Genomic DNA, 23,187 nt, shown 5'->3' with positions numbered 1-23,187 from the left:
CTTCATCTGCCCTACACTTAATCTTTTAAAAATCAATCTATTGCAGATAGTATTAGCTTTGTAAATGTTAGCAAATACTTCCTAAATACAGCCTCCCCCCCCTTCAGGTGCAGACATGGTACTTAAAATAAATACAATGCTGTCTTCAGACAAAATTTTTGTAGAGTTGGACATTCTGTATTGACTTCAGAATACCAAGAGATTATGTTATTTTATTTTCTTAGGCTTATGGCAGCTTTTGATATCGGTCTGTATCTTTCTGATTCCTGGTTTTGTAAAGACAGACTGGCTCTTTTTCTTTCACTAGAACTCAATCATTGTCCCCATTTTGTCTGCTGTCTGGCTTTGCCAAAATATGTCAACTATTTGCTCTTTTTGTGACTTCAAGTAGCATCTGAATAACAATTAGGCTTTGTTTTCCATCAAGCTTCACTAGGTGATAGAACTCTTTTGGGATACTTGCATTTCCAAAATGTTTTCTTGATCTTTCTTTACATTTATCTTGTGTACTCTGTAAGTGCCCATACTGATATGTTTTGAGAGAGTTTTTAATAATCATCATTCTCAGTAATGAGCCTGGTGCTGTGCCCAAAACTGATCTGAATTGTTGCACTTCAGAAGATGTGTACTAATTGGAAAGAGTCCAGAGCAAATCAGCAGATTTTATCAGGCATCCAGAAAATGTGGTCTACAAAAAAAGGTTGCATTTAGATTCCTTAGCACAATCAAAGGACAGTCTTTTTTAGGGCATGATAATTTGACCAACTCATGATGGAGGGGGGAGTAAGAAACAGAACATTATTGGTAAGATTATCTGGGAAATAAATCTTTTTAAAAGAGTCTTCTGATGGAAATGCTGGGCTAGGCCGTGAGAAATGTGTGTTCAGTTTTCGTTTCTTTTGCCAAGGCAGCCTTGGGAAATCACTTTGTTCTTTGATCCGCTAGCACAAACGTGTTAATATTTTTCCACTCCGTGTTGTTTATAGGGCTTAAACCAATTAGGACTTTGGCATTGAAAACAGAACTCTAGCATGCTTGAAGCTTTTGATTCTAAAATTGCTTCAAGCAAACCTTGTTCAGCCTCTGATTCTTCAAAATGTCTGAATTCACCTGTGATTTGATTCCAAGGTTTTCTAGTTTGCTGGTTTTCTGTCTGCCTGTTGCTCAGAACTGTCTCAGTTGGAACAAGTTAGTGACTAGGTCTTGCTTAAACTCAGTAGCAGGAACTGATGCAACACCAAGTTGCTTCTTGTCATTCCGAAGAAATCCAGAGGCCTAAAATCTGTTGGCTGCAGGGCTTGTTTTCATCTGAGTTCCAGTGTCTCAGTCCTGCAAGTTCATGTCTTAAAATTATGCTGGTTAGAATATTTCATTAGCCTGGATTGTTCAGCAGCCAGCCAAAACTATTTCAGCTGTTTTACTGTTGAATACAAAGAAGGGTTCTGGCAGCAGAGACCAAGACCAAGGTCTTCTCCCTGTGGAGGACTTTAATTGATAAGTTAATGCAGTTGTTGGCATCTATACCTTGGAGAAGCCTCTAGATTCTGATTAGCTATAGATACCTTTTCCAGCACTGAATTTCCCACTTTTGCTTCTGCAAAATGTAGATGTGTGCTACACTTAGCATTTGCTTTTGATCAGCAATATCTGTCTCTTTACTTAGTGTACAAGATCCATTTTGAGTCGCTTGAGCAGTCCAGACAGTGCATGGGAGGAAAAAACATCTTAATGTTACCACATCCAGTGAGGTGGCCGTGTTCCTGGCAGTCTTCCAGTATTTAGTCCATTGATTGATTGAGTATTCTGATAGTGGGCGAGGGGCCTCACTATCTTGATTAAGAGCTACAGATATTGAAGTTCAAATTAAAATGTATCTACATACTGTAAGTAAAATCAAGGAGCAGAACACTCCTTGTAAGAGCTCCTATATTTTGTTATCACTTCATTGTAATGCAGGTGAATAATGTTTTGTAAGTATGTTTTGTCTGTAGCATTTCAGAGGCTCATTACTGATAGGCAGCTGTGCTCTTGTTTTTATTTTCAAAGAAAACAAAGCCTAGAATTAAAAAAAATTGTAATACTTTAAATCTGCTAGAAAAGCAGAGAGCTTGGTCTATCGGCATCTGAAATGGTACATTCCACATATTGTCCAGCTCAACATGTAAACGAAAGCAACATCTTGCTAAAACTGAACCTAACCACTAGTATGGCAGCAGTGGTTCTGACTATGCCTGCGTGGCTTTGCACAACTCAATCTAGTGGAACGCATCCTTGCTCACAGCAGAGGGGTTGGAGACAGATGAAGACAGACAGTTGGTCCCTTCCAACCCCCCAAACTGTTACATGGTTTGGTTATTGTCTCTGCTTTAAAATCCTTCTCCCACTTTCCCAGTGTGTGTAGCTATGGTTACAAATAACTGCAGTAACTTCTCCAGCACTGGAAATCTTACTTAAAACTGTTGTGTTATAAGACTGCATCTGTTTATTTTGCGCAGAAAAGTAGTAAAATGGTGTTCTATTACTCTGAGCTGGCATTTGCAAAATTTGTTATTTTTCATAATATGGGAATTCAAGAATTGTCCTGCTTCCAAGCAACAATAGAAACATCAGATGAGCTTAATTTGCCTAGTGAGCTGTTTTGTTTTGTCTCCTGCAGGGGTAAGTTGTGTCTGATACCATTCATTGGGTGGTATTTAAGAACAATATGGATATTCCTATTTTCCTTTGGAACTGGAAGTCCAGGATGGCTACAAAGAGGATTCTGATATTAATCCTCAATGCAGTTGCTTGAGTAAGATAGTGCCTATTATTTGTTTGTTTCTTCTTCAAAGTAGTATGTGGTCTACTCAATTTCAGTCCATAATGGCCACTAGTAAACTACACTTACCTTACACTTACACAACACCTGCAGTTGGCTTTGTACTGTTCTTATAAAACAGAAGTTTAAATATCCCAAGTCTGAAAATGTATGTGACATTCGTAAAATTGTTCAACTGGATATGGAGTACAGCAGCTTGCTTCACACTTAATTCACATGAGAAAAAACTGTCTAGTTTTTTTATTTCCTGTTTATTATCATGTTTTCCTGCTAGGTCTCGAATCCAGTTCAGGGTTGTAGAGTTCACGCTACTCTGAGCTGTTGAGTAAATAGCTGTAATGTTTCAGTAACTTAACTGTTTCCAGAGTTATTTCCAAGGAACCCAAAGCTTAAGGACAAGACTGAGCAGCTAGATGGAATGTTTGTTCAAGATATGGCCCACACCTTTTGAAGACTTTTGCTATAAGACATTTGATTTGCTGAGAGACACTTAGATAAAAGAATATTTAGAGCACATGTGATTAGATTGATAGGTCTGAGTGGAAAGGCAGGCATTTTGATCAATGTCTTAATACTTTTGGCAAGAATTTGTTTAAATACAAAACTGCCTTGTTCTTGGTAAGAAAAAGGTTCAGAGAGATTTAAATTAACTGTAACTGTAACTGCTTCTTACCTGCTGTGATTCTATAGCACAGAGTGATCTAAAAACAATGGAAGGAAAAATCTACACTGACATGAATACTTTTAGGCTGATAACCACTGTTTCAGAGTGGAAGTTGTGGAAGTTGCTCTTTTTAAGAAGCAGTGTTAAAGTTCACACACTGAAATGATAGATTCTGTGTAAGAATGATAAAAATTTACTCAGTGCCTGGTCTGATGTCTGCAGTTGTATCTCACGTGTCTCAAAGAGGAAAAAAAATCCTAGCCCAGGAACTGGCAGGGCTTTTTGAGAGGGCCCTAAACTAGGTGCGAATGGGAATGGGATAAAGCCAGGCCATCTAGAGATGAGCCTGAGGGAACAATTTTGGGGTCAGGGGAGAAACGAATATCTCCGCTGAAGTGTATCTACACCAATACATGCAGAATAGGCAACACACAAGAGCAGTGGAAGCCATCATGCACCAGACAAGCTTACTTAAATAGGGTGGGATCACTCTCATGACTGAAGTGCTGCAGTGGATGGCAATAAGCTTTTCAGACGGGGTAAGCAAGGAAGGAGGGGTGGTGGCATGTCTGTCTGTGCTAGAGAGTGTTTTAGTGTTGAGCTCAGGGCTTGTAATAATAAGGTTGAGTCTCTTTGGATAAGGATCAGAGAAAGGCTGACAGGGATGATATCCTGGGGATCTGTCGTAGACCACTTAACCATGATGAAGAGATGGACAAGGCATTCTATGAGCAGCTGGTAGAAGTTGTGCAATCACCAGCCCTTGTTCTCATGGAGGATTTCGGCTTTCTCTATATATGGTGAAAATACAATACAGCATAGAAGAAACAGTATAGGAGGCTTCTAGAATGTGTGGAATATAACCTTCTGATGCAGCTGGTTAGAGAGACACGCCTCAAGTGCTGCATTCAGTTTTGGGCTCCTCACTACCAGAAAGAGATTGAGGCCCTGGAGCACATCCAGAGAAGGGCAATGAAGATCTTTTGAGGAATGGCTGAGGGAACTGGGAAAGGAGAAAAGGAGCCTCAGGGGAGACCTTATCACTCTTGACAACAGCCTGAAAGGAGGCTGCTATGAGGTGGGAGCTGGCCTCTTCTCCTGGGTATCTAATTGTAGGACAAGAGGGAATGGTCTCAAAGTTGCATCGGGGGTGTTCAGGTTGGCTGTTAGGAAAAATTTCTTCTCAGGAGGAGGAGTGAGATATTGAAACAGACTGCTCAGGAAAGTGGTGAGGTCTCCATCGCTAGTGATGTTCAAGAAATGATTATATGTTGTACTGAGGGACATAGTGAGCAAAATTGGTAGTAGGTGGACAGTTGGACTAGATGATCTTAGAGGTCTTTTCTGATCTTGGTGACTCTATGATTCTATAAATGAAGCTTTGATAAGTAAGCTATGACATGACTTTATGCAGTTGCATTTACTAGCATACTTTACTGCAATAGCATCCACTGTTTGGTTTCCATGCGCTTATGTTAATCAAAATGAGGAGGCTTCATGTGTTTGCCTCCCAATATAATAATTTGAATAGATCTTTTTTATTAGTCAGACACTCCAACTTGTGATACCTTAAAGAGCTCTTAAAGTAGATCATGAAGATCAGAGTGAAGTCTGTGATAATAGTGATGGCAGAACTTCTAAGCTTCTGCCAACCTGGAGTGTTATTGAAATGTGCTCAAAGAAGTTGGTATTATCTGCCATCAATAAACTTACATGTCAGGTTTCTAAGAAAATGTTATCATTGTCGATCAGTACTTTGCAACCTGCTGGTTAAGTACTTCTCATGGCAGTTCTTCCTTGCATCCTGGCTGTTGCAGTTGGACACTGTGGGCAGTTCTAAGAACAGATGCAGGTTTTTTTCATATATGTATTTTTTCCATGAACAGCTCACAGATACACAGCAACATGCTCACTCCAGAGGTTCTAACTCTGCTCCCGCTGAATACTGACATTGGGAATATTGCCTTTTTTTTTTCCATTGGTGGACTATGAATTACATCAGCTTTCATTGTACTTTTATTGTACTTCTAAAAATAATTTATTGAATTTTTAAGCAAGAAAATAGTATAACATACTATTTAGGGTAATTTTGAGTCTGTTAAAGGTTTTCATACATCTATAAAAGTCATAATGTTTGCTATAAATAAGCTTAATCTGTTTTGTTTTGGCTCCATTGGTTTCTACATGTTTGTAACAGTATTGGTATTCCATGAAGCAGATAAAGGATAAATACCCTTTAGTTTTGTAAAAGCTAAATGATTCAATTCTATGTACAAGATATGTGCATATTAAATGAGGCATTTTTTTCAAAACTCCATTACAATCTGCTTGACTGGAGGGAAGCTTTTTAAGAGAATAATTTTAACTGAGTTTTCATAATTTTTTACCTAGGGCAGAGTTTGTGTGGCTTCCTTGTCTGCTTCACCCAGAGAAAAGACAGCTTTTGTCCCCAGACTCTGCCATCCTCAAGCTTGCTTGGCTTTTGGTTTGTTTGTTGTTTTGGTTTTGTGTTTGTTTTTTTGTTTTTTTTTTTTTTAGTTTGGTTTTGTTGTTGGTTATTTTTCGTTTTTTGTTTTTTGTTAATGCATTTTGAGGTTGTAAGCACTGCTCATGTAGGACTCAACTGAATTCTATGGCTATATTGCTATAGGCATAAACAATTTTCATGAGTTTAGATCTGGCCTGTAACTATTTGAGTGCTCTCTTTTGCCTTTTGTGCTCTAAAGTATTAAGAGAATGCAGTCCCAAAGAAGTGGTGATTTAATAAATTTAGTTTGAAATGCATAAACTTTGCTTTGTTTGATTTTGATGAATTTTATTAAAAATCTTTTGAACGCATTCCATTGCAACATTTTTAAATTTCCTTTACAGTGATTGACCGAGTCTTGGCTCCCACACTTTCTAGTTGGTGTGAGTCTCAACAGAAAATGTTGATGTGCATTTGTGTGCGTAAGTGTACATACACATACAGATGTTTCAGAGAACAACATTGCACAAAATGAATAAAAATTGTAGCACATACTTTTAAAATAATCCTAACAAGATGAGAACATTTAAGTTTCGTAATTTGTAAAACAAGAAAGTATAGCCATAATTTTATCCAAGGACTTCCATTGCTTCCTGCTGCTTTTCAAGCTCAGTCTGAGTTGCTGATACACACGTTAGAAGTAACAAGTTAGAACACATAGAAAACTCATGTTGCTTTGTATGGTATATTTCTTGACTGCACTGTGCCACTGCTGGACATCAGTGTTAAGATAAAGCAAAGCAAGATCTCAGGAAGATTGGTAGTGACAGCAGATTCTGGTGACAACAGATTCGACCATCCCCAGGGTGAGAGCCACACTTGGGTATAAAAACAATATTGAACAGATATTTTGGGATAATTACTTTTTCACAAGACTGTACTTGAAAATTCTTGTCAAGATTTTTGTCTCAGGCCTTTCTCTTCCAAAAGGCTCAAAACTTTAAAGTTTCATTTTAGCGGATAATTTACACTATAAAAATGGCACATGTCAATAGTCTTGTGACAAATTAATTGCAGTTATCTGTTGCAAAATGACAGATAAATTCACTTTTTTTCTTTTTTATTCTTTGTATGCCTGCAGAAGCCCAAAGCTAATGGGAGGAAAGGACGTTTATTTCCTGGCTGGCACACAAAAATGGGATTGTCAGTGAATAAGTTCGGTGTCTGAGATGTTTGCATTAACACTGACAGATAGTCAAATGTTTCTCTGTGTGTGTCCTCAATACGAAAACTTTTATCTGGAATCTTTGGGAGATTTGTCTTGTCTTTTGACTTGTTTTTCTTTTTGTCAGTCAGAAGATATCTCAATATATTTAATAAGTTTCTGTGTTTGAGATCAGTTTCTATGTCATATAAACTGTTGAGTGCCTTATATGTGCTACTGCTATTTTTTTCCTGAGATTTTTATTGCACCATACATCCACCAGTTGTCCAGCACGTTGCTGGACTTTGTCTTATCGCTTGTGTAAACCTTTATATTAATTTTCATGTTAGCAGCTTTATAGTTCTGATGCAAGTATAATTGATGGCCAGCTATCCTTCTGTTCATGTACTTTGGATCTGCTGTTTTGGTCGTAAGTAGAATAGTTGAAAAGTTAAATATACTGTGTAACTTAGGCATACTTATTAAAAACGGAATGCATCACATTGTCAAGTATGAAAGAAAATGAAGTTGCACAATATTAGCTTTAATATACATAAATGTACATAGGACAAATAAGGTATTGGATTATTTTTAAAGTTATGCTGGAACTGATCGAAATAGAATAAGAGTCTCTACAGTTATCAACTGACTATTGGTCCAGATCGAGTCTTAAGACCATATTCTGATATCATTTATCCTATAAACCTTCTGTTTCTAGCATGGACACATGGACTCTGCAGAAAAGCAGGATTGTTCAGGGGAAGTGCTTCAAACACTGCAGTCCTATCCATGTACAATATTGCTCACATCTGTTTGTGAGCAGATGGCAAGACTTCAAGCCTGAGCTACAGCAGACGATGAGAATGAAAGATTCATAAAGATCAGAGCTGAGCAGAAGATTGATCCTGGTTCTGTTTTTCATCTGCCACTGAAAATCTAGGCAGAGGAGTATAGTCATGATAATCTTATTGAACAAACTTGCCTGGAATGGCTTAGCCATTTCAGAGCGTGAACGCAACATCCTGTTGAGAATTGCATGGAAGAACAAGAAAGATAGCTCATTGCCTCATGTTCTGCTATTCAACAAATTGAGAGATCATTAGTAAGTTAATGATGCTTGCAATAGTGATTCTGTGATGTAGACTTCCCCTACAGGTATTGTCAGAGATTATCTATGATCATATATATTTTTGTAGGTAATATATTTATATATACTAGTACGGAGACTGATTTGTTAGAAAGAGTAATTTAAATTGTACTCTCTGCAGAAAAACCTGAATTTATTAGGACTTGTATGTTTGACATCCCAGTTCCCGTTTTAGTCTGTTGATTCTGTTGCTTCTTCTTAAATGAAATGTAACTGTTGCCTAGTACATCTGTCCTTAGCAAGTACCTAGAAAGTTGGTATGAAAAAGATCCAGTCAATGCTGATGCTGTCCTTTCCATAGTTTGAAGAACTACTGTCATCAACATAATTGTGTAAGCTGCAACTCCTTCTTTCTTTCTGAGCTGACAGTATACACAGACCGTAGCAATAGCAGCTGCATATCTTCCCTGGCACAGAATGACTTAGGGTGGAGAACAGATTCTTTCCCCTTCAAATCACTTCATAAAATTCTTGGCAGAAAGCCAGATGATTTGTTCTGTTCAAGTAAGGAGGTTTGAATTATCAGCACAGGAAAAGTATTCTTACAACTGTGCTGAAGTGCATGAATTTGGTTTCTGAATCCTGGATCTGTTGATTGTTATGTCCTGCTCATAACCATTTTTAAATGCAATTAGTAAGCCATATGGAAAAATGAACATTTTAGACAATGTAGCTCCCTTGCTGTCTTTATTGTAGTAGTTTGCATTGTAGATGGGGACTAGAAAGTGTTGGTCAAAAATTGGAGTGGGAAATAACATATTAAGAAATGCAAGGTAGTAGAAGCAGTGCAAGAGAATCACACAAATCAGCTTTTTTTTTACTTTTTTTTTTTCCTTCTGTATTACTATGTTTACTAAATAAAGAAGCCTACATACAGAAATAAGATTTGTATTATTTCTTTCTAATCAATTCTTCCAAATTCTTGATGAACTAAAGGAAACTTTCTCTGAAAATAGTTTTTAAAGTAATAGTGTAAGATTCTCCGTGCTTTGTGATAGAGCAATAAAAACTTTCCTAGTTCTCCATTAAATCAGTATGGGATGTCCTGGGCTGTAACCTATGGTTACAATTACAGTTTAAGAAGTGTAGCTTCAACTATTAAAAAGGTGATCTTTTTCTATTTTTTAAATGTGTGTGCATGTGTATGTTTATAAGAGGGAGAGATACTTCCCTGTTCTCAAATCCGCAATGCCTGAATGCCATAATTCTGAGGCGTTGACATCATCTATATTTATATTTCTGTTTACTCAGCAAGAAATGGACTTCATTTCTGCATCATATTACATTCTCAGTTGAAGACTGAGATGTGCTGTTGTGTAGCCCGAAGCTAAAGAGTCATGCAGATAATTGAGGTGAGGGCTGTTTCAAAGACAAGAGGGTGAACTTCTTGAATGAGTATGAAGTATGAATATGAAGGCAGAATGTTGATGTGGCTTTCAAATTCCTTAATTTTTCTTCTGCAGAATTAATCTTGCCCTTCAACAATCAGGCTTCAAGTGTTCTCTCTATTTTTAGATACTGATCTTAGCCAGTTCCTCAAATAGCTCAGAGCTGATGTTGTTTGTGCCTGATGTAAAACCGATACAGTCTTGGCTGATATTTTCATTCATGTTTCATAATCTGCCCTGGTGCTCACACAAAGACAGTGTCTTAGGTGTGGTGGGAGGAGGTAACTGAGTTGTTATGAAGTAGATCAGACACCCAATGCTTGACACAGTGCACCTCATGTGATCCATAAAGGAGAAAATGAAGATATGCTTGTGGCATCCCAATTGTTTATTTAGATTTAACTTCAGCAACAGGTCACAGTTACAAAGGTTCAGGAAGTTTGCTCTTGAGATTCTTTGGGGGGAATCTCAGAGTAGCCCTAAAGTTTATCCCGTTGGTGTGGTACATTCTTCATGGAATCTTGTATGCCATGAAGAAGACCATATGTGTGAGGTAGAAATAGTGTTCTGTCTTTTGAAAACTTTGTTTAAAGTTAAGCCAAAGTTAAGCTTTACAAACTTCTTTGACATAAGAATTACTTCCACAGCAGAGAAAGAGCATGCATACAAGACCTTGCAGAGAGTTTTTATTGATTTGTTAAATTAAAATGGTCACAGTGGGGAACAAACCTATCAACAAAAACTATGAAAGAGCCCATTAACATTTCCTCACACTTACATCTCTAATTATATTACTTTTTTGTCATGTTATTATGTAGAAGGAAGATTAGCATTATGGTTAAAATCATAATAGTTAAATTTTAAAATATGATTTTTCTTCTTTTATTTGAACAAGTACTTCTTTTCAGGCACTGCAGCATTATAAATTCTCAGATTTAGAAAATTGGAATGTAGTTATTAATTTTGGTTCTGTGTCTTTGAGAAATGCATTCAGCAATCCATACAATATTTCTGCATTCTTGCTCCTTTAACTTTATATAGGCGTAAAATACTCCAAAATGAAACTGATTGTTGAATGCAAGCACATTCAGCTTTGTCTGTGGAAAAGATTAAATAAGCATTACGATAAAATATTAAAGAAGGCAAGTGTGATTTTTAGATGGTAGTTTTCATCATCAAAATTTCTGTGTAACTTTGCAATCACAACTGTACTTAGGAAACTCCTAAGTAGAAAAATAATTGACACATCATCTCTGGATTAGTTTTGGTAACAGAATACAGCAGCATTACAGGTAAATAAAAGGCTATGATGAATTAACTTATTCAATAGACTATTTAAAGGACATTTCATTAAGAGGTTCATATGAGATGGGCTTTGGATAGGCTATCAGAACTGACAGTTCTATAACTATTCTTCAAAAGAATGTCCTGGGATTTATTATATTTAAAAAGTTAAATTCTTCTATTTTATTTCATTGGAAAGTTGACAGCCATAGCAATTCTGTGTTTTTGAATACAAAGCAGAATGATGCAGTAAGGTAGAATCAAAAGCATAGTACGTCATTATTGCTTTAAATGTTATTCCACGGGGGTAACTTACACTTTAATACAATATGATTAGAACCTCTTACCTCATGTTCAAAAAATGCATCTTCAAGTGTCTTTTCTCCACTGTCATTCCCTACACCTTCAAACACAGCCTTGTATTCCTAGAAACATAAACATCCGCCCAATGGAAACAAGATACTTTTGTATTCTGTGCAATTCATTGATTTATTAATTAAACTACATTAAGTTATCTTTCTTTATAGAACTTGGGTATAGATTGAAATTTTCTATAAATCAAAACTTAAAATTATATAGTCACCAAAATCAAAACAGGGTGTCTTGCTTTTCTTGCTGTCATTTACTATTACTTAAGGTAATTTCTTCAAGGTACTAAAAGAGACTGTTTGCAGAATGACACATGACCTTTCAGTCCTTTGGATAGAGAGCACTAAACTTCTTGTACAAATAGTAACCATCCAAGCCAGATTTGTAAATGGAGCCAAACCCTGAACTCTGATCCTCCCACAGCTGATCATTTTATTTCCAGTAGTCAGATGGATTTAACTCATCTTCATTAATGTTGTACCAAAATCCACCAATTTGACATGTAATGCTGTAATATTCTGCATGGATATGTTTGACTTTGCTTCAGATGTGTTACCTTTCTGTGTGATTTTCTTCTCCCCGTGTTTGTTTTGTTTTTCCTATAAAGTAACAGTGCAACATAGATCTATGTCAAGGTTTCCCAAATTCAGCTAAATATCTCACCATCACATGAATAGATGCTTTTTATCACAGAGACATGGTGACACATTTCTAACACACACTATGATCATGCACAGGAACAGATATAGAAAAAGCTGTAGATTGAACATAATTTTGTTTTGTGTGCCTACCTTGAGGTAACTTAATCAGAGCACCACACTTAATTCATAAAGCACTTCATATTGGGTCGTCTTTAATAACAGCCCTAGCTTAATCAATATTAAATAACTCCATCTAATTTGATTCAATCAGCAATTTAGAGATTTTAGAAACACATTTTATTTTTACAGTACCCTAGCAATAAATCAGGTTGCAGTCACGACTGACAAGAATTGTTTGATCTACTTATTTTAAAACGACTTAAGCTTTTGCTCCAATATCTTGGGGGCAGCAACTCTGAAGTGAACTCTCCTCTGTTTGAGGAGAGTTAAGAATCAAGAACAGCTTTGTTTATTAGGATATGATATGATAGCATTTAACGCGGTAAGAAGAACTTTGTATTGCACTAGGATAGCAACTTACCCTGTGTAATCATATCAAATGCCTATGTGAACTTTCATTACAATTTTGTTGATGTGAAAAGATGTTAAGTTTTTGTATATTCGTTCTTTGTTTCAGAAAATTAGATTACTTACTGCGTAGTAATCTGCAACACACTTCACTTGCTCGTAGTCATCTGCATTGGCCAACAGATGTAAGCCTTCTGGATAGAGTTTTCCACAGGTTGGATATAGCTTCTCTCTGTCTTCTTTACTCAGCTCAGTGCCAAATGAATTAATAGTGATGATAAAGGCACGTCTATCTGCTTCAAACTTAACGTGTAAAACAAAGAATAATGTGTTGCTAGAGATGCCATTGCAAAATAAAGGAGGGTATTTTTTCTAGTGAGCAAAACTATGGAAACTTAAGAAAGAAAATTGTTTATTAGAAACATCTTATTTTACAAATTGGAAATTCTAGCTTGCAAATAGTTGTTAAATTTTAACTAGAAAATCAAACAGTGTTTTGCAAACACAGCTTTTATTCTGTGAATTTTGTTCTGAAAATATCAACACTGCTATTTCCTCCTTCCCCTACTTACATGACAAGATGCTGGCAATGAAAAATCTCCCTACAGATCCTTTGGAATTTTGAAATAATATTCTTAGAAATAATAATATTGCACATAAGGATCAATAATCAACTGCGCTGTTCTGGAATAACTCAGAGTGCTGTTGAGAGTAATAGTTGAATGGAAATTCTGGGAATTTCTGGAATTTCTGGATGCACATATTTAAAACAATAATTTAATTCAGTGAAGGGGGCTGTTTACTTGGTAAGTTAAAGTTTTCAAGTGTTTCAAGTAACAGTTAATCTTTAATGCAGAGAAACAAGAGCTATATTCCTTCTATCGGGGTTAGAAGTATCTAATCTATAGTTCTCTAGTATCTGTATTTTCCCTGCAGCACACTGAAAGTCATTCTAATGCTTAGGTCTTGGGTTCTTCTTTTGTATAACCAAAATATGACCTGCCATAACTTTAATTCATACAATATGAATTAAAAATATGGGAAATTAAATTTATCTTTCTCAATTCTGTCTGATTAAAATCTGTTCTTCTGTCGAGATCTAAACAGGCTATGATTTTCTTTTTTTTTCTATATCTTCTAAGAACATTGATTACACATGATACACTTCTGAGTGAAAATAAGCATTCGGAGATTTTAGGCAGCTTGCAACATTTCTTAAGCTGTGAACTTTTGAACTCTTTTGAGCAGAAAAGTACACTTTTCTGTTGAATACAACTGACACATGCCATTGCAACACTGTTCTAAAAATTTAGCAGTTAAGCACTTATTCCTAGTTCCTACTCCTGTGTACTGGAACATATTGTAACAGGGATCCAACTGCCCTCTGGCACTGACTTCAGAATAAGGAAAATGAATAAACAGTACAGAAATAACGAGAAGAAAAGAAGTGTGCTTGAAAAGTTTTCTAGCTAATGAATAACTGGGCCAAATTTGACTTTCCTTATTAATATGAACAGGAATATCAGCCCTACTCAAGCTGTTTTGTGGAAGGATGAATGCTTTTCTTTTTTAACCTATCAAAGCCACATAGAATTTAGCTGTTAGATTTGTAATGTTTTGTTGGAAAACATTCTCCTGTGCAACTACAAATAATGCTACTGGGCTTGGGTCATAGTCCTGGTGGTTTCCAACTTGAGGAAATTTGCAGGATCAATCTAGACCTTTCAATTTAGCTAATTATTGGCACATGAAATTCTTCATAGTGAATAATGCCATGAGGCAGTTATTCAGTGACTTTAGTGACTTTAGACTTTTGTTTCATTGCTGCAAGTAAAGATAGGGTTACAGGATGACCATTTGCAAATTGCTTCATTTCCCTATGGAGAACTGAGAGTGTATGTCTGCTATCCGAGAATGTGTGGTGTCTTTCCAACATGCCTAACACTAGCTACAGTGCAGTCCCACAGTTTATTGTGAGATGCAGGGCTAAACAAGCAGTGCATGTTGCCCAAAGAAAAGAGATCACCGGTGTTTTAGTGTGAATGGTTAGTACCATGACTGATGGTCAAGAAGCTGAGGAATTAAATACAGCTACCTCATTTTCACAGGGTCAGAATAATAACATGTATTATCTTGAGTAATTAAACTTTGACTTTTTCTAAACTGAACAGCTTGCCTTGAGATTACTAAAATGTGATAAAAAGGAAATCTAGAGAAATTTTATCCTGCTGGCTGATTGATATTACATAGGAATTTGAGAGAAGCTTATCGCAGACTAAACTGTTACCACTGGTATATGGAGAGTTTAACAATATGCTTAACCTGTTTTCCATCAATAATCTTACCTCAACGTGAATGTCTAGCTAAAAATGAATTCAGTGTAAAATGTGAATACACTGGGATGTGTCTTTAACTCTGCCAACCACTCTCTTAATTTTTATTTTTCAGAAAAGGAATAGTTGCAACATTTAATTTCTGATCAGTTTAACTTAATTAAGGATATTTTCTTTAGAACATATCCAAAAACATTATGAATGGTTAAATAAAATATGAGATTGCATTCTCACATCAGCACATTATTTCTTAAGAAATAATTTAGACTCATTTTTCCTTCAGAAATGAGCTCCCAGATTATCTTTTTCCCATCATGCAAAATTTTTGTGTGAAATTGTAAGATCTCAATGAATTTTGTTCAGTCACTTTCCAGAGTATAAGTTTTGCTGATCCAGAAATATAGAACTCCTGTACAGGAATCACAGAATCACAGAATTTTAGGGATTAGAAGGGACCTCTGGAGATCATCTAGTGTAACCTCCCTGCTAAAGCAGGTTCCCTACAGTAGATCAGCCAGGAAAGTGTCTAGGCAGGTTCTTAATGTCTCCAGTGGACACTTCACAAACTCTCTGGGCTGCTTGTGGTAGTGTTCTGCCAATCTGAAACATTGCAAACAGTTATGATAAACCATGGGGGAAAAATTAAGCTGAATGCTGAGAACTTCATGTTAGGAATTTATTCATCTTTTTTTTTTCTACAATAACAAGATAAGACAATAGCATTTCCTATGCTGCAGGTATGCTTTGGGGAATAGGAGGTTGGGAATGCTGTATGTCAAGGAAAAAATTAAACTTTTCTGAATTGAGTTAAAAATAAATCCTGGAATTTTCTGCATGACAGTAGATCCAAAGGTCACTCAACTCTAACTTCAACCATTAATTTTCATGAAAGAATAAACAAAAATGATGGCACCATTAAATGTAAAGATAATTAACTAATAAATATACATTAATGCTGGAATGTAGGTACACCGTGTTCAGTTTTGAGCTAGGAAATGTAAGTGCTCCTTTAGTTTTAGTATTTCTACATTATACAGAAAAATGGTACAGGGCAATACTCGGGGCTGGTGAAATGAATTTGTTCTGCTCTCTGTTGTAGAAGAATAACAACTGAGGCTCCCTCCTCCCTGGACTAGTTTCTCTAGTCAAGATGTGAAAGTCATTTTAGAATAAAGAGTACATCTAGGATATATCATAGCAAAACAGTTATTATTCCAACATTTGACAAATAGCTTTGCAGATGGAGAAAAAAGGAGCAAGAAAAGCAAAGTGAATTAATTATGAAAGCACTGTGGAGTACTTCAATGCACATAGAGTTAATTTTATTCTTACCTCAAGAATAGGTTTCATTATTTCTGCTGTAGTACCTCCTTGTTTTTCGCAAAACTTGTAGAATGCCTCAAGATAAGACTACATAACAGGAGCAGAGAAATATTTTAAATGCAACTTAAGACCTAGACCACGTAGTCGCAAATCTCATTTTTAAATTCTTCTGTTAACTTTCGTAATTCTTCCTGTTAATTTAAATTTGAGTATGTGCTTGATTTGCTGGATTTAATATTTAAATTAAATTATTTTATTCTTACTACATGTTTAAATGTTTTTAAAAGATGTTTTCAGACAAACATTACGCTTTCTTTGCTCTCTAAATAATGTTCTTTAGCTCCATTGAATTTCTACTGCATAATAAGCAGATGGCCGAACGAAACTGCATTTATACTGTGGAGGAAGGGATTTGGGTATATGCCATGGCTGTTGGGCCAGCACTATGAGAATACACAAATTAATCCCTACCGCTCTACGCTTCAAAACCCTGGATTAGAACAGAACAGTGTATAAAGCTTATGTAATACCAATCTGTATAGCCCTCGGGTCTATTAAGGATTCAGTCCTTTGCACCCACTTCAGTATACCTGAGCAGGAAGGACCTGAAGTATCGCATAGAGTTGTTCCTTCTGTCTCCCTTTCCTCCAAAATACCGTCTTAGGAAACAGTTTGTCATCAAAGTATGTTTGTCACACAATCTCATGCAGAGAAACTGTCAGTATCGATGCAATTAAGTGATTTTTAAGTAGAGACGTCTCAGGGGGATCTGCTGCTTGGAATTTTGTGTTAGGTTGTGTATAGTGCTCCCTGACAATATAGCTGAAATATAATTGATTGCATTGATAGCTGAAGCAGAGGAGAAAGGATATGTTAATAATTTAAAAGTGTTTGCATAGTGATCCCCTGATACTTAGAAAAGGAAAAAAAAAAAAGTTAGATTTAGTAAGTGTGAATGTATGGTCATCCACACAGTAAACGTGAATCAAATCTGTACATAAACAAACAGAAGAAGTGCCTAATTTATTAATAACTGATCTTGTCATGAATTAAAGGAGCAGACTATTTGAGAATGAAACATTGTATTGGGAATTCTGAAATATCAGTCGTAAGAAAAACAAAAGTATTTTTTCTTTCCCCGCTTAATTTCAATCAGATCACTGTAAGATCACTTCCTGCAATCCGAGGCATCCACTGTGAAAGACAAAAATGAAATCAGAGAGAATGTGCTGGGTGGAACCACTAACAGAATGAAATATATATAGCCCTTAAAGAGACAAGCATGAGATTACTGACCTGTGTGCTAATATTTGGAAAGTACCTTGAAATCACAAGGCACGAATTAGATGCACATTCTTACAGCAGTATGCTGTAACAAGTCTAAATATAATTTAAAAAAGGAATGAAAATTTAAAAAAATGCACTCTAGACTCAAATTGATTACACATTTTCAGATCACATCTACTGTTTATAAATAAACATAAATGCTAGCCAAAAGGCTGCCTAGGATCAGGTAGGAGATAACAGTTCTGTGGCATTTGGAGGATAAATGCATAAACAAATGCATCCGGATATTCATCTGACATCTAGAGCATTTTCATTAATGAGATATTAAATTAGAATTTTGAAGCAGACCCAACTTTCAAAATCTCTCCAAACACTGGAGTAGAAATCAGAGGAGCTAGAATCGATTCCCAGACTTGCCATTAGCCAGGTGACCTTAGGCAGCTTGCTTCATCTCGCCATGCTTCAATTTCCATATCCATAAAACAGGGTTAATGATACTGACCTCCTTTTGTAAGATGCTTTTAAAATGCTGATTATTATTATTATGTTGCAAGAACTTGCCTTGTACAGTTTGTTGCGCATTATTTCAACGTTCATTTCATCCAGGTCATTTTCAGACAAGCAGTCTTGAAAGAAAGCAGCTAAAAGAAGAGTTTATTACATTGCAGTATAAATGTACGTGCTGATAATTTGCAACTCTTGTCCATTGCCATTTACCAGTGTGTGAGCAAAAGTATTACATTTCTGTTGTATAAGAAAGAGGAAGAGAAATCCTCTTCATTTTCTCCTTATCCCCTTATTCCCTCCTCTCTAATGACAATCTGTTGCAAAGGGAATCAGTGCAGCAGACAGAGTCCACATCTCCCAAGATCATCAGATGGGAAATGTTAATGAAAGCCCTAATCTTCTCTGAAGTAGATGGTTTTGTCATTAGGGAGATTTTCTAGTGGGGATGTGAAAGATAACTTTTAACCTAAATCTTGCAGGTATTCTGCATTTGTTAAGGTGAGTCCTCTTTCCTAGTTTACCTCTTCCTTCAGTATGTTTGTCAGAGACAAGAGCAACAGGATGCAACTAGAAAGGAATGCAGTCTTTGACCTTGACTATGCACAGATCCAAGTCCTCTGCTAGAACTGTGTGATGAGCTAGCTTTTGAACTGGCAGGCAGGGATGCAGTTCATTTGTGTGGCTGGGCCTCTTAAAAATAGTATATTCATAACTGGCAAAGGTATGCCAATGCTTCAGACACTGGCAACAAGACTGTGCTCAGGGAGAGCATGTGAGTCTGGCCAAGTTTTGAGGTCTCCCTTTTTCATTGTGAAAACATACTTAAGAAAGGGGAGAAAAATATTGGACTGAGTGTGGAGAAGGGATCAAAGAGTGAGAAACTGCAGTGAACACCAGAGTCAGAAGAGGAGAAGGATTTGCCCTATTTCATAGAATCATAGAATCTCAGAATGGCTTAGGTTGGAAGGGACCTTAAACATGATCCATCTAGTTCCAATCTCCTGCCACAGCAGAGTTACCATCCAACAGATCAGGCTGCACAGGGCCTCATCAAACCTGGCCTTGAACACCTCCAGGGACAAGGCATCTATAGCTTCTCTGGGCAGCCTGTGCCGGTGCCTCACATCCATGTCTCTGAAGCAGATATTCTCTGACCCTTATGGAGAGTGTGCACTGGAGCAGACGCTCCTAACAGCAGCTGTAGCCCGTGAAAAGCCCATCTGGGAGTCAAAGATGTGTGAGAAAGAAGAAGCTACAGAAAAAGCACCATGTATTGACCATCATCCCCTGCCCATGTCTTTCACTGCCTTGTTGGAGGGACTGGACTAATCTGGAGAAAAGGAAAAGGTCTGGGGCTAGGGAGTGGGAAAGGAGGAAGAAAGGTGATTTTCATAAGTGTTTAAATGTCTGTATATTTTTTGTTTCTTTCTAATGCTCAAATCAGGAGTTAAACCTACATAAATGGCAATATATTAGTTTTCAGAGAGTTGATCTATTTTGTGTACAACAATAATATTTTTCATTTTCTTCCCCCATCCCATTGGAGGTAGTGAGAGAACAAGCAGCTGGGTGGGAGTCAGGCTGTTACCTGAGGCCAACCCAGCATCCCACCACACCTGGTTGGACAACAGGACACAAAACCACATACAGTACTCAAGATAAGGGTATGCAGTTCTTTCTTGTATGGTCAAATCCATTCAGATCCATCTTATCTGTATCCTTCCCAACAGCAGCTGCTGCTGCACTTTGAGTAAAATTTCAGCCCAATTTCTGAATGCAATGTTCCAAACCATTGCTCTGCTCTACCTTTAGATTTACTTCTTCAGGATGGGATTGTCTCTGTGCTTTAATAATGCCCAAATCCTCAGGAGAGAGATTTTAGATTCTAACACAACATCTAATATTTATTAGTAGCTGTCTGTTCCTTGCTCCTTAGTGAGGAATAGGCAAGATTTCATCTTACGTGTTTTAATTATAGATGCAGGTGTTGAAATAAAAATCTAGATGCTGTAAATCAGCAGCTGTACTTGCGTATAAAGTATATCCATTACTCTTCTTGAGTAGCATGTTTTCTTTGTGTCTATTTCCCAAGGTTGATATAGAAGTTGTTAATAAATGTTGCCAGAAAATGTCTTGCACACCCACCCGAAGAACTTGATCCTGTTTATTAGCCAATTATTTATTATACATTTCTTGTTACCAAAACACAGCTCATCCAATGGAAAACGCATTAATTGATCTCACCTGTTCTTAAGAATACAAAATTAGGAGTTTCAAGAAGCAAGTAAGAAATAATTTAGTATTCCTACCTAATGGTGTGTCAACCAAAATTGCATTGAACAGCTCAGTGGGGTTTGAGGCAATGCTGACTGCTTCCATTTGCTCAAAACTTCCCAGTGGATGACACTTGGGAACAAGTTCAGCTATGGGTCGCTGGTGTAATGTGCCAGTTATTAGAAGAATTACATTGTCAATCATGTAGCTGTATCTGTATTTGAAAGAAAAAATAAAATAAATGAACCTTAGCTTCATAATGAATTTTGTGTTGAAAAAATATAAAAGCCAAATTTTTCAAAATTAGTGAAGACACTGAAGACAGAAATGACCATAGTATTTGCAGGTTTGTACCTTCACTTGTTATCACCATCTCATTTGTCAAAATCTGAAGTTTTTAAATAGCAAACTGTCTGACCCAGTTTTAATTTTAAACCATGTGATTGGTTTGCAAAAGATGGTTTTTTTTTTTTTTAAAAAAAAAAAGGAAACAGAAACATAAATATAACAAGCATAGCAGCTGTGAAATGTAGATTTGATACGATAAGTGACAACACATGGTATCAAAACATAAACCACCCATCTAAGCAGCTTCTCTACTTTGGGATTTTGTTATAGAGAGAATCTGGATAGAGTGCACAAGAATCTAGGCACTAAAACTGCAGAATCCAGGTAGCTGGACCAATCTTTCTTCTCTCCCAGCTTTAAAAAGAGGAAACTGTGTAGAGGTTATTACAATTTTCTTCTTTATTGCTAAAAATTTTCAGTAGAAGTTTTCTATGAATTTCTTACTAGTGTTACTGTCAGAGACTGTTAAGAGCTTTGTCAGCAACTCAGAAATGGAAATTCAAAAGCCATTCCCTTGGGACAATTGTAACAAGGATACTGCTCTTCAGCTTGCGTTATTAGTTCAGAACACAGCTAGAGACACACACAGAGACTAACATGATGCCACACAAAGTCTGTGGCGGAACTCAAGGATCTGTGATACATAGTTCACCAGAGTTCAATGGTTTTGCTACATATCTTGAACTGCTGTCTCCATCATCATCACAAATTGCTGTGGGCAGAGTGTATGTACATGTGTACATATGCATGTTAATCAATATGAGGAAAAAGCTGTCATTTTCACTTTCATTTCTCTGAAGCAAAACCTAAATATTGTATGGGCAGAGGTCGTAGCTGTCCCAGGGCTGTCTTTAGTATCCTGTTGGCATAATAGCTGGAAAAGGATTAGTTACATTTGTACATAAGCAACAAAAAAAAGAGTGATGATAGTTTATTTTAGTGTTATGATAAAGTAAGCTGAACATTTTAGTGATCTTGTCAGAAGATCAAGGGGAGTAAACAGTTAAGTAAAATATCCTGGTGACATCTCACTAATCCTTGTTGTTACGCTGTTATAAAGCAGAACCCCATTCTTTCCTTAATGTTAAGTCATTTATTTAAAAGTTTTGTCTGTTCATAACTGCAGGGAGATCAGAACTTTCTCTTCATTTGGCTTCAAACAGCACTTGTGCTTTTAAACTTGGATTTAAGAACCTTGCTGTATGCAGCAAGTTGTTATTTCAGTGTTCAAATGGTATAAGAAGTATGGTAGGTATAAGGTGTATTCTTTCCTCCTTTAAACAAATTCTAGAACTTAGCATATGCCTAGGAATTAAATTGCTGTGCTGGAAATTGTTAGTCTTTCATTAATCACCCTCACAAACTTAAATTTTGCAATGTTAATTTCTGAATTAAAAGGCATTTGAAAATAACAATAGTTTTTCTCAATCTCAACCACTACTCCAGACCCCATACACAGTAAAGAGTCTGCTGCTTTTCTGTCCTTTAAAATTAGTATACTTATTTTCAGAACATGCATTAGCAAATACAGTATGTAAATATTACTGTATCAAAGTAATTTCACTGTTTTGCAATTTAATGCAAGTTCCAGGAAGATGTGTTTACATTGTTTTAACCTGAAGCTGTGTTTTTGCTTTGGATGTATAATTTAAGCAATGTGGTAACATTACTTACGTGATAAAATTCAGAAAAGTAGTGAGTGGTTCAAAAGCATGGTTTCTGAAGTAATGAAATTCCGTGAGCAGCTTCGTTTTCAGTTTATCATCAATGGTGGAAATAGTGAGAGGACCAGACTCATTAGCCAGGAAGTTGCCATAGTCTGTCGTCTGTAGATGTAACTTCAGATCTGGAATTAGATTCAAGGAAGAATAAACTCTCACTACATTGTTACGAACCAAATAACTTTTAACATGTTCATTTGTAAGATTATATTTTCATATGAAGGGTCTTTTCAAGTGCTATTGCCTTCTACTTGTAAGACTCGTTGCCACAAGAAAGTTGACACCTTTTTGGAAATCTTACTAGTAAATTTAATTAACAGTTACACGAGGCACAGTGTTAATTACTGCTTTCTCTAGCTCCTTCCCAGTTAGCTTTGTTCATTGTTTTGATTTTAAAGATTTTTTCAGGATGCCTCTATTGCATCATTATAATGTGTCTTGGTTTGTCCTCCTATGGACTGTTAAATAACATTGGGAATCATCCTGTGGCTTAAGATCTTCAGTTTTCTTGTGAATCATTGAAATCCTGTGTAAGACTAAAATTTCATGTCATCAAACTGCCTGAAGAAGAGAGAAAACATCTTTCCTGACTTAGGCTCATCTCCAAATGAGTTCTGCTGAAAAGTGCTTGAAAGGGCACAATTGTACTCTCTTAGCTTTTCTGTTCTGGCTTTGTCTGATCTATGGTAGCTGTTAATAGATCCTAAGAAACTGTTCCAAAACCTTGGGTTATCATGACATATTCTGCCAGGGCTCTCAACCCTGGTAACTGGGAAAAAAAAAAGAAAGAAAGAAAGAAAGAAAGAAAGAAAGAAAGAAAGAAAGAAAGAAAGAAAGAAAGAAAGAAAGAAAGAAAGAAAGAAAGAAAGAAAGAAAGAAAGAAA

The 23,187-nt window shown here is 36.4% G+C and overlaps 1 protein-coding gene across 4 annotated transcripts in view; it reads right to left on the bottom strand.

The window, feature by feature from the left end:
- Positions 1-23,187, bottom strand: part of ATP6V0D2 (ATPase H+ transporting V0 subunit d2) — a 40,638-nt gene that overhangs the window by 11,712 nt on the left and 5,739 nt on the right. For 2 of the 4 annotated variants that reach the window (XM_042869891.1, XM_042869893.1), the window contains exons 2-7: positions 22,257-22,428; positions 20,270-20,448; positions 18,015-18,094; positions 16,176-16,253; positions 12,637-12,813; positions 11,320-11,397 (exon numbers count right to left, since the gene is read on the bottom strand). In XM_042869891.1, the coding sequence (XP_042725825.1) occupies positions 11,320-11,397; positions 12,637-12,813; positions 16,176-16,253; positions 18,015-18,094; positions 20,270-20,448; positions 22,257-22,428 (764 nt within the window). Of the gene's footprint in view, positions 1-8,373; positions 8,547-10,053; positions 10,786-11,319; positions 11,398-12,636; positions 12,814-16,175; positions 16,254-18,014; positions 18,095-20,269; positions 20,449-22,256; positions 22,429-23,187 lie in introns of those variants that run through there. The other 2 variants (XM_042869892.1, XM_042869890.1) reach the window with 2 other exon arrangements.

The sequence above is a fragment of the Lagopus leucura genome, unplaced genomic scaffold, assembly GCF_019238085.1.
Source record: "Lagopus leucura isolate 7727_CA_CO unplaced genomic scaffold, USGS_WTPT01 Super-Scaffold_100002, whole genome shotgun sequence".
In the NCBI taxonomy this organism is placed as follows: domain Eukaryota; kingdom Metazoa; phylum Chordata; class Aves; order Galliformes; family Phasianidae; genus Lagopus; species Lagopus leucura.
This window is presented reverse-complemented; position numbering and strand designations above follow the sequence as displayed.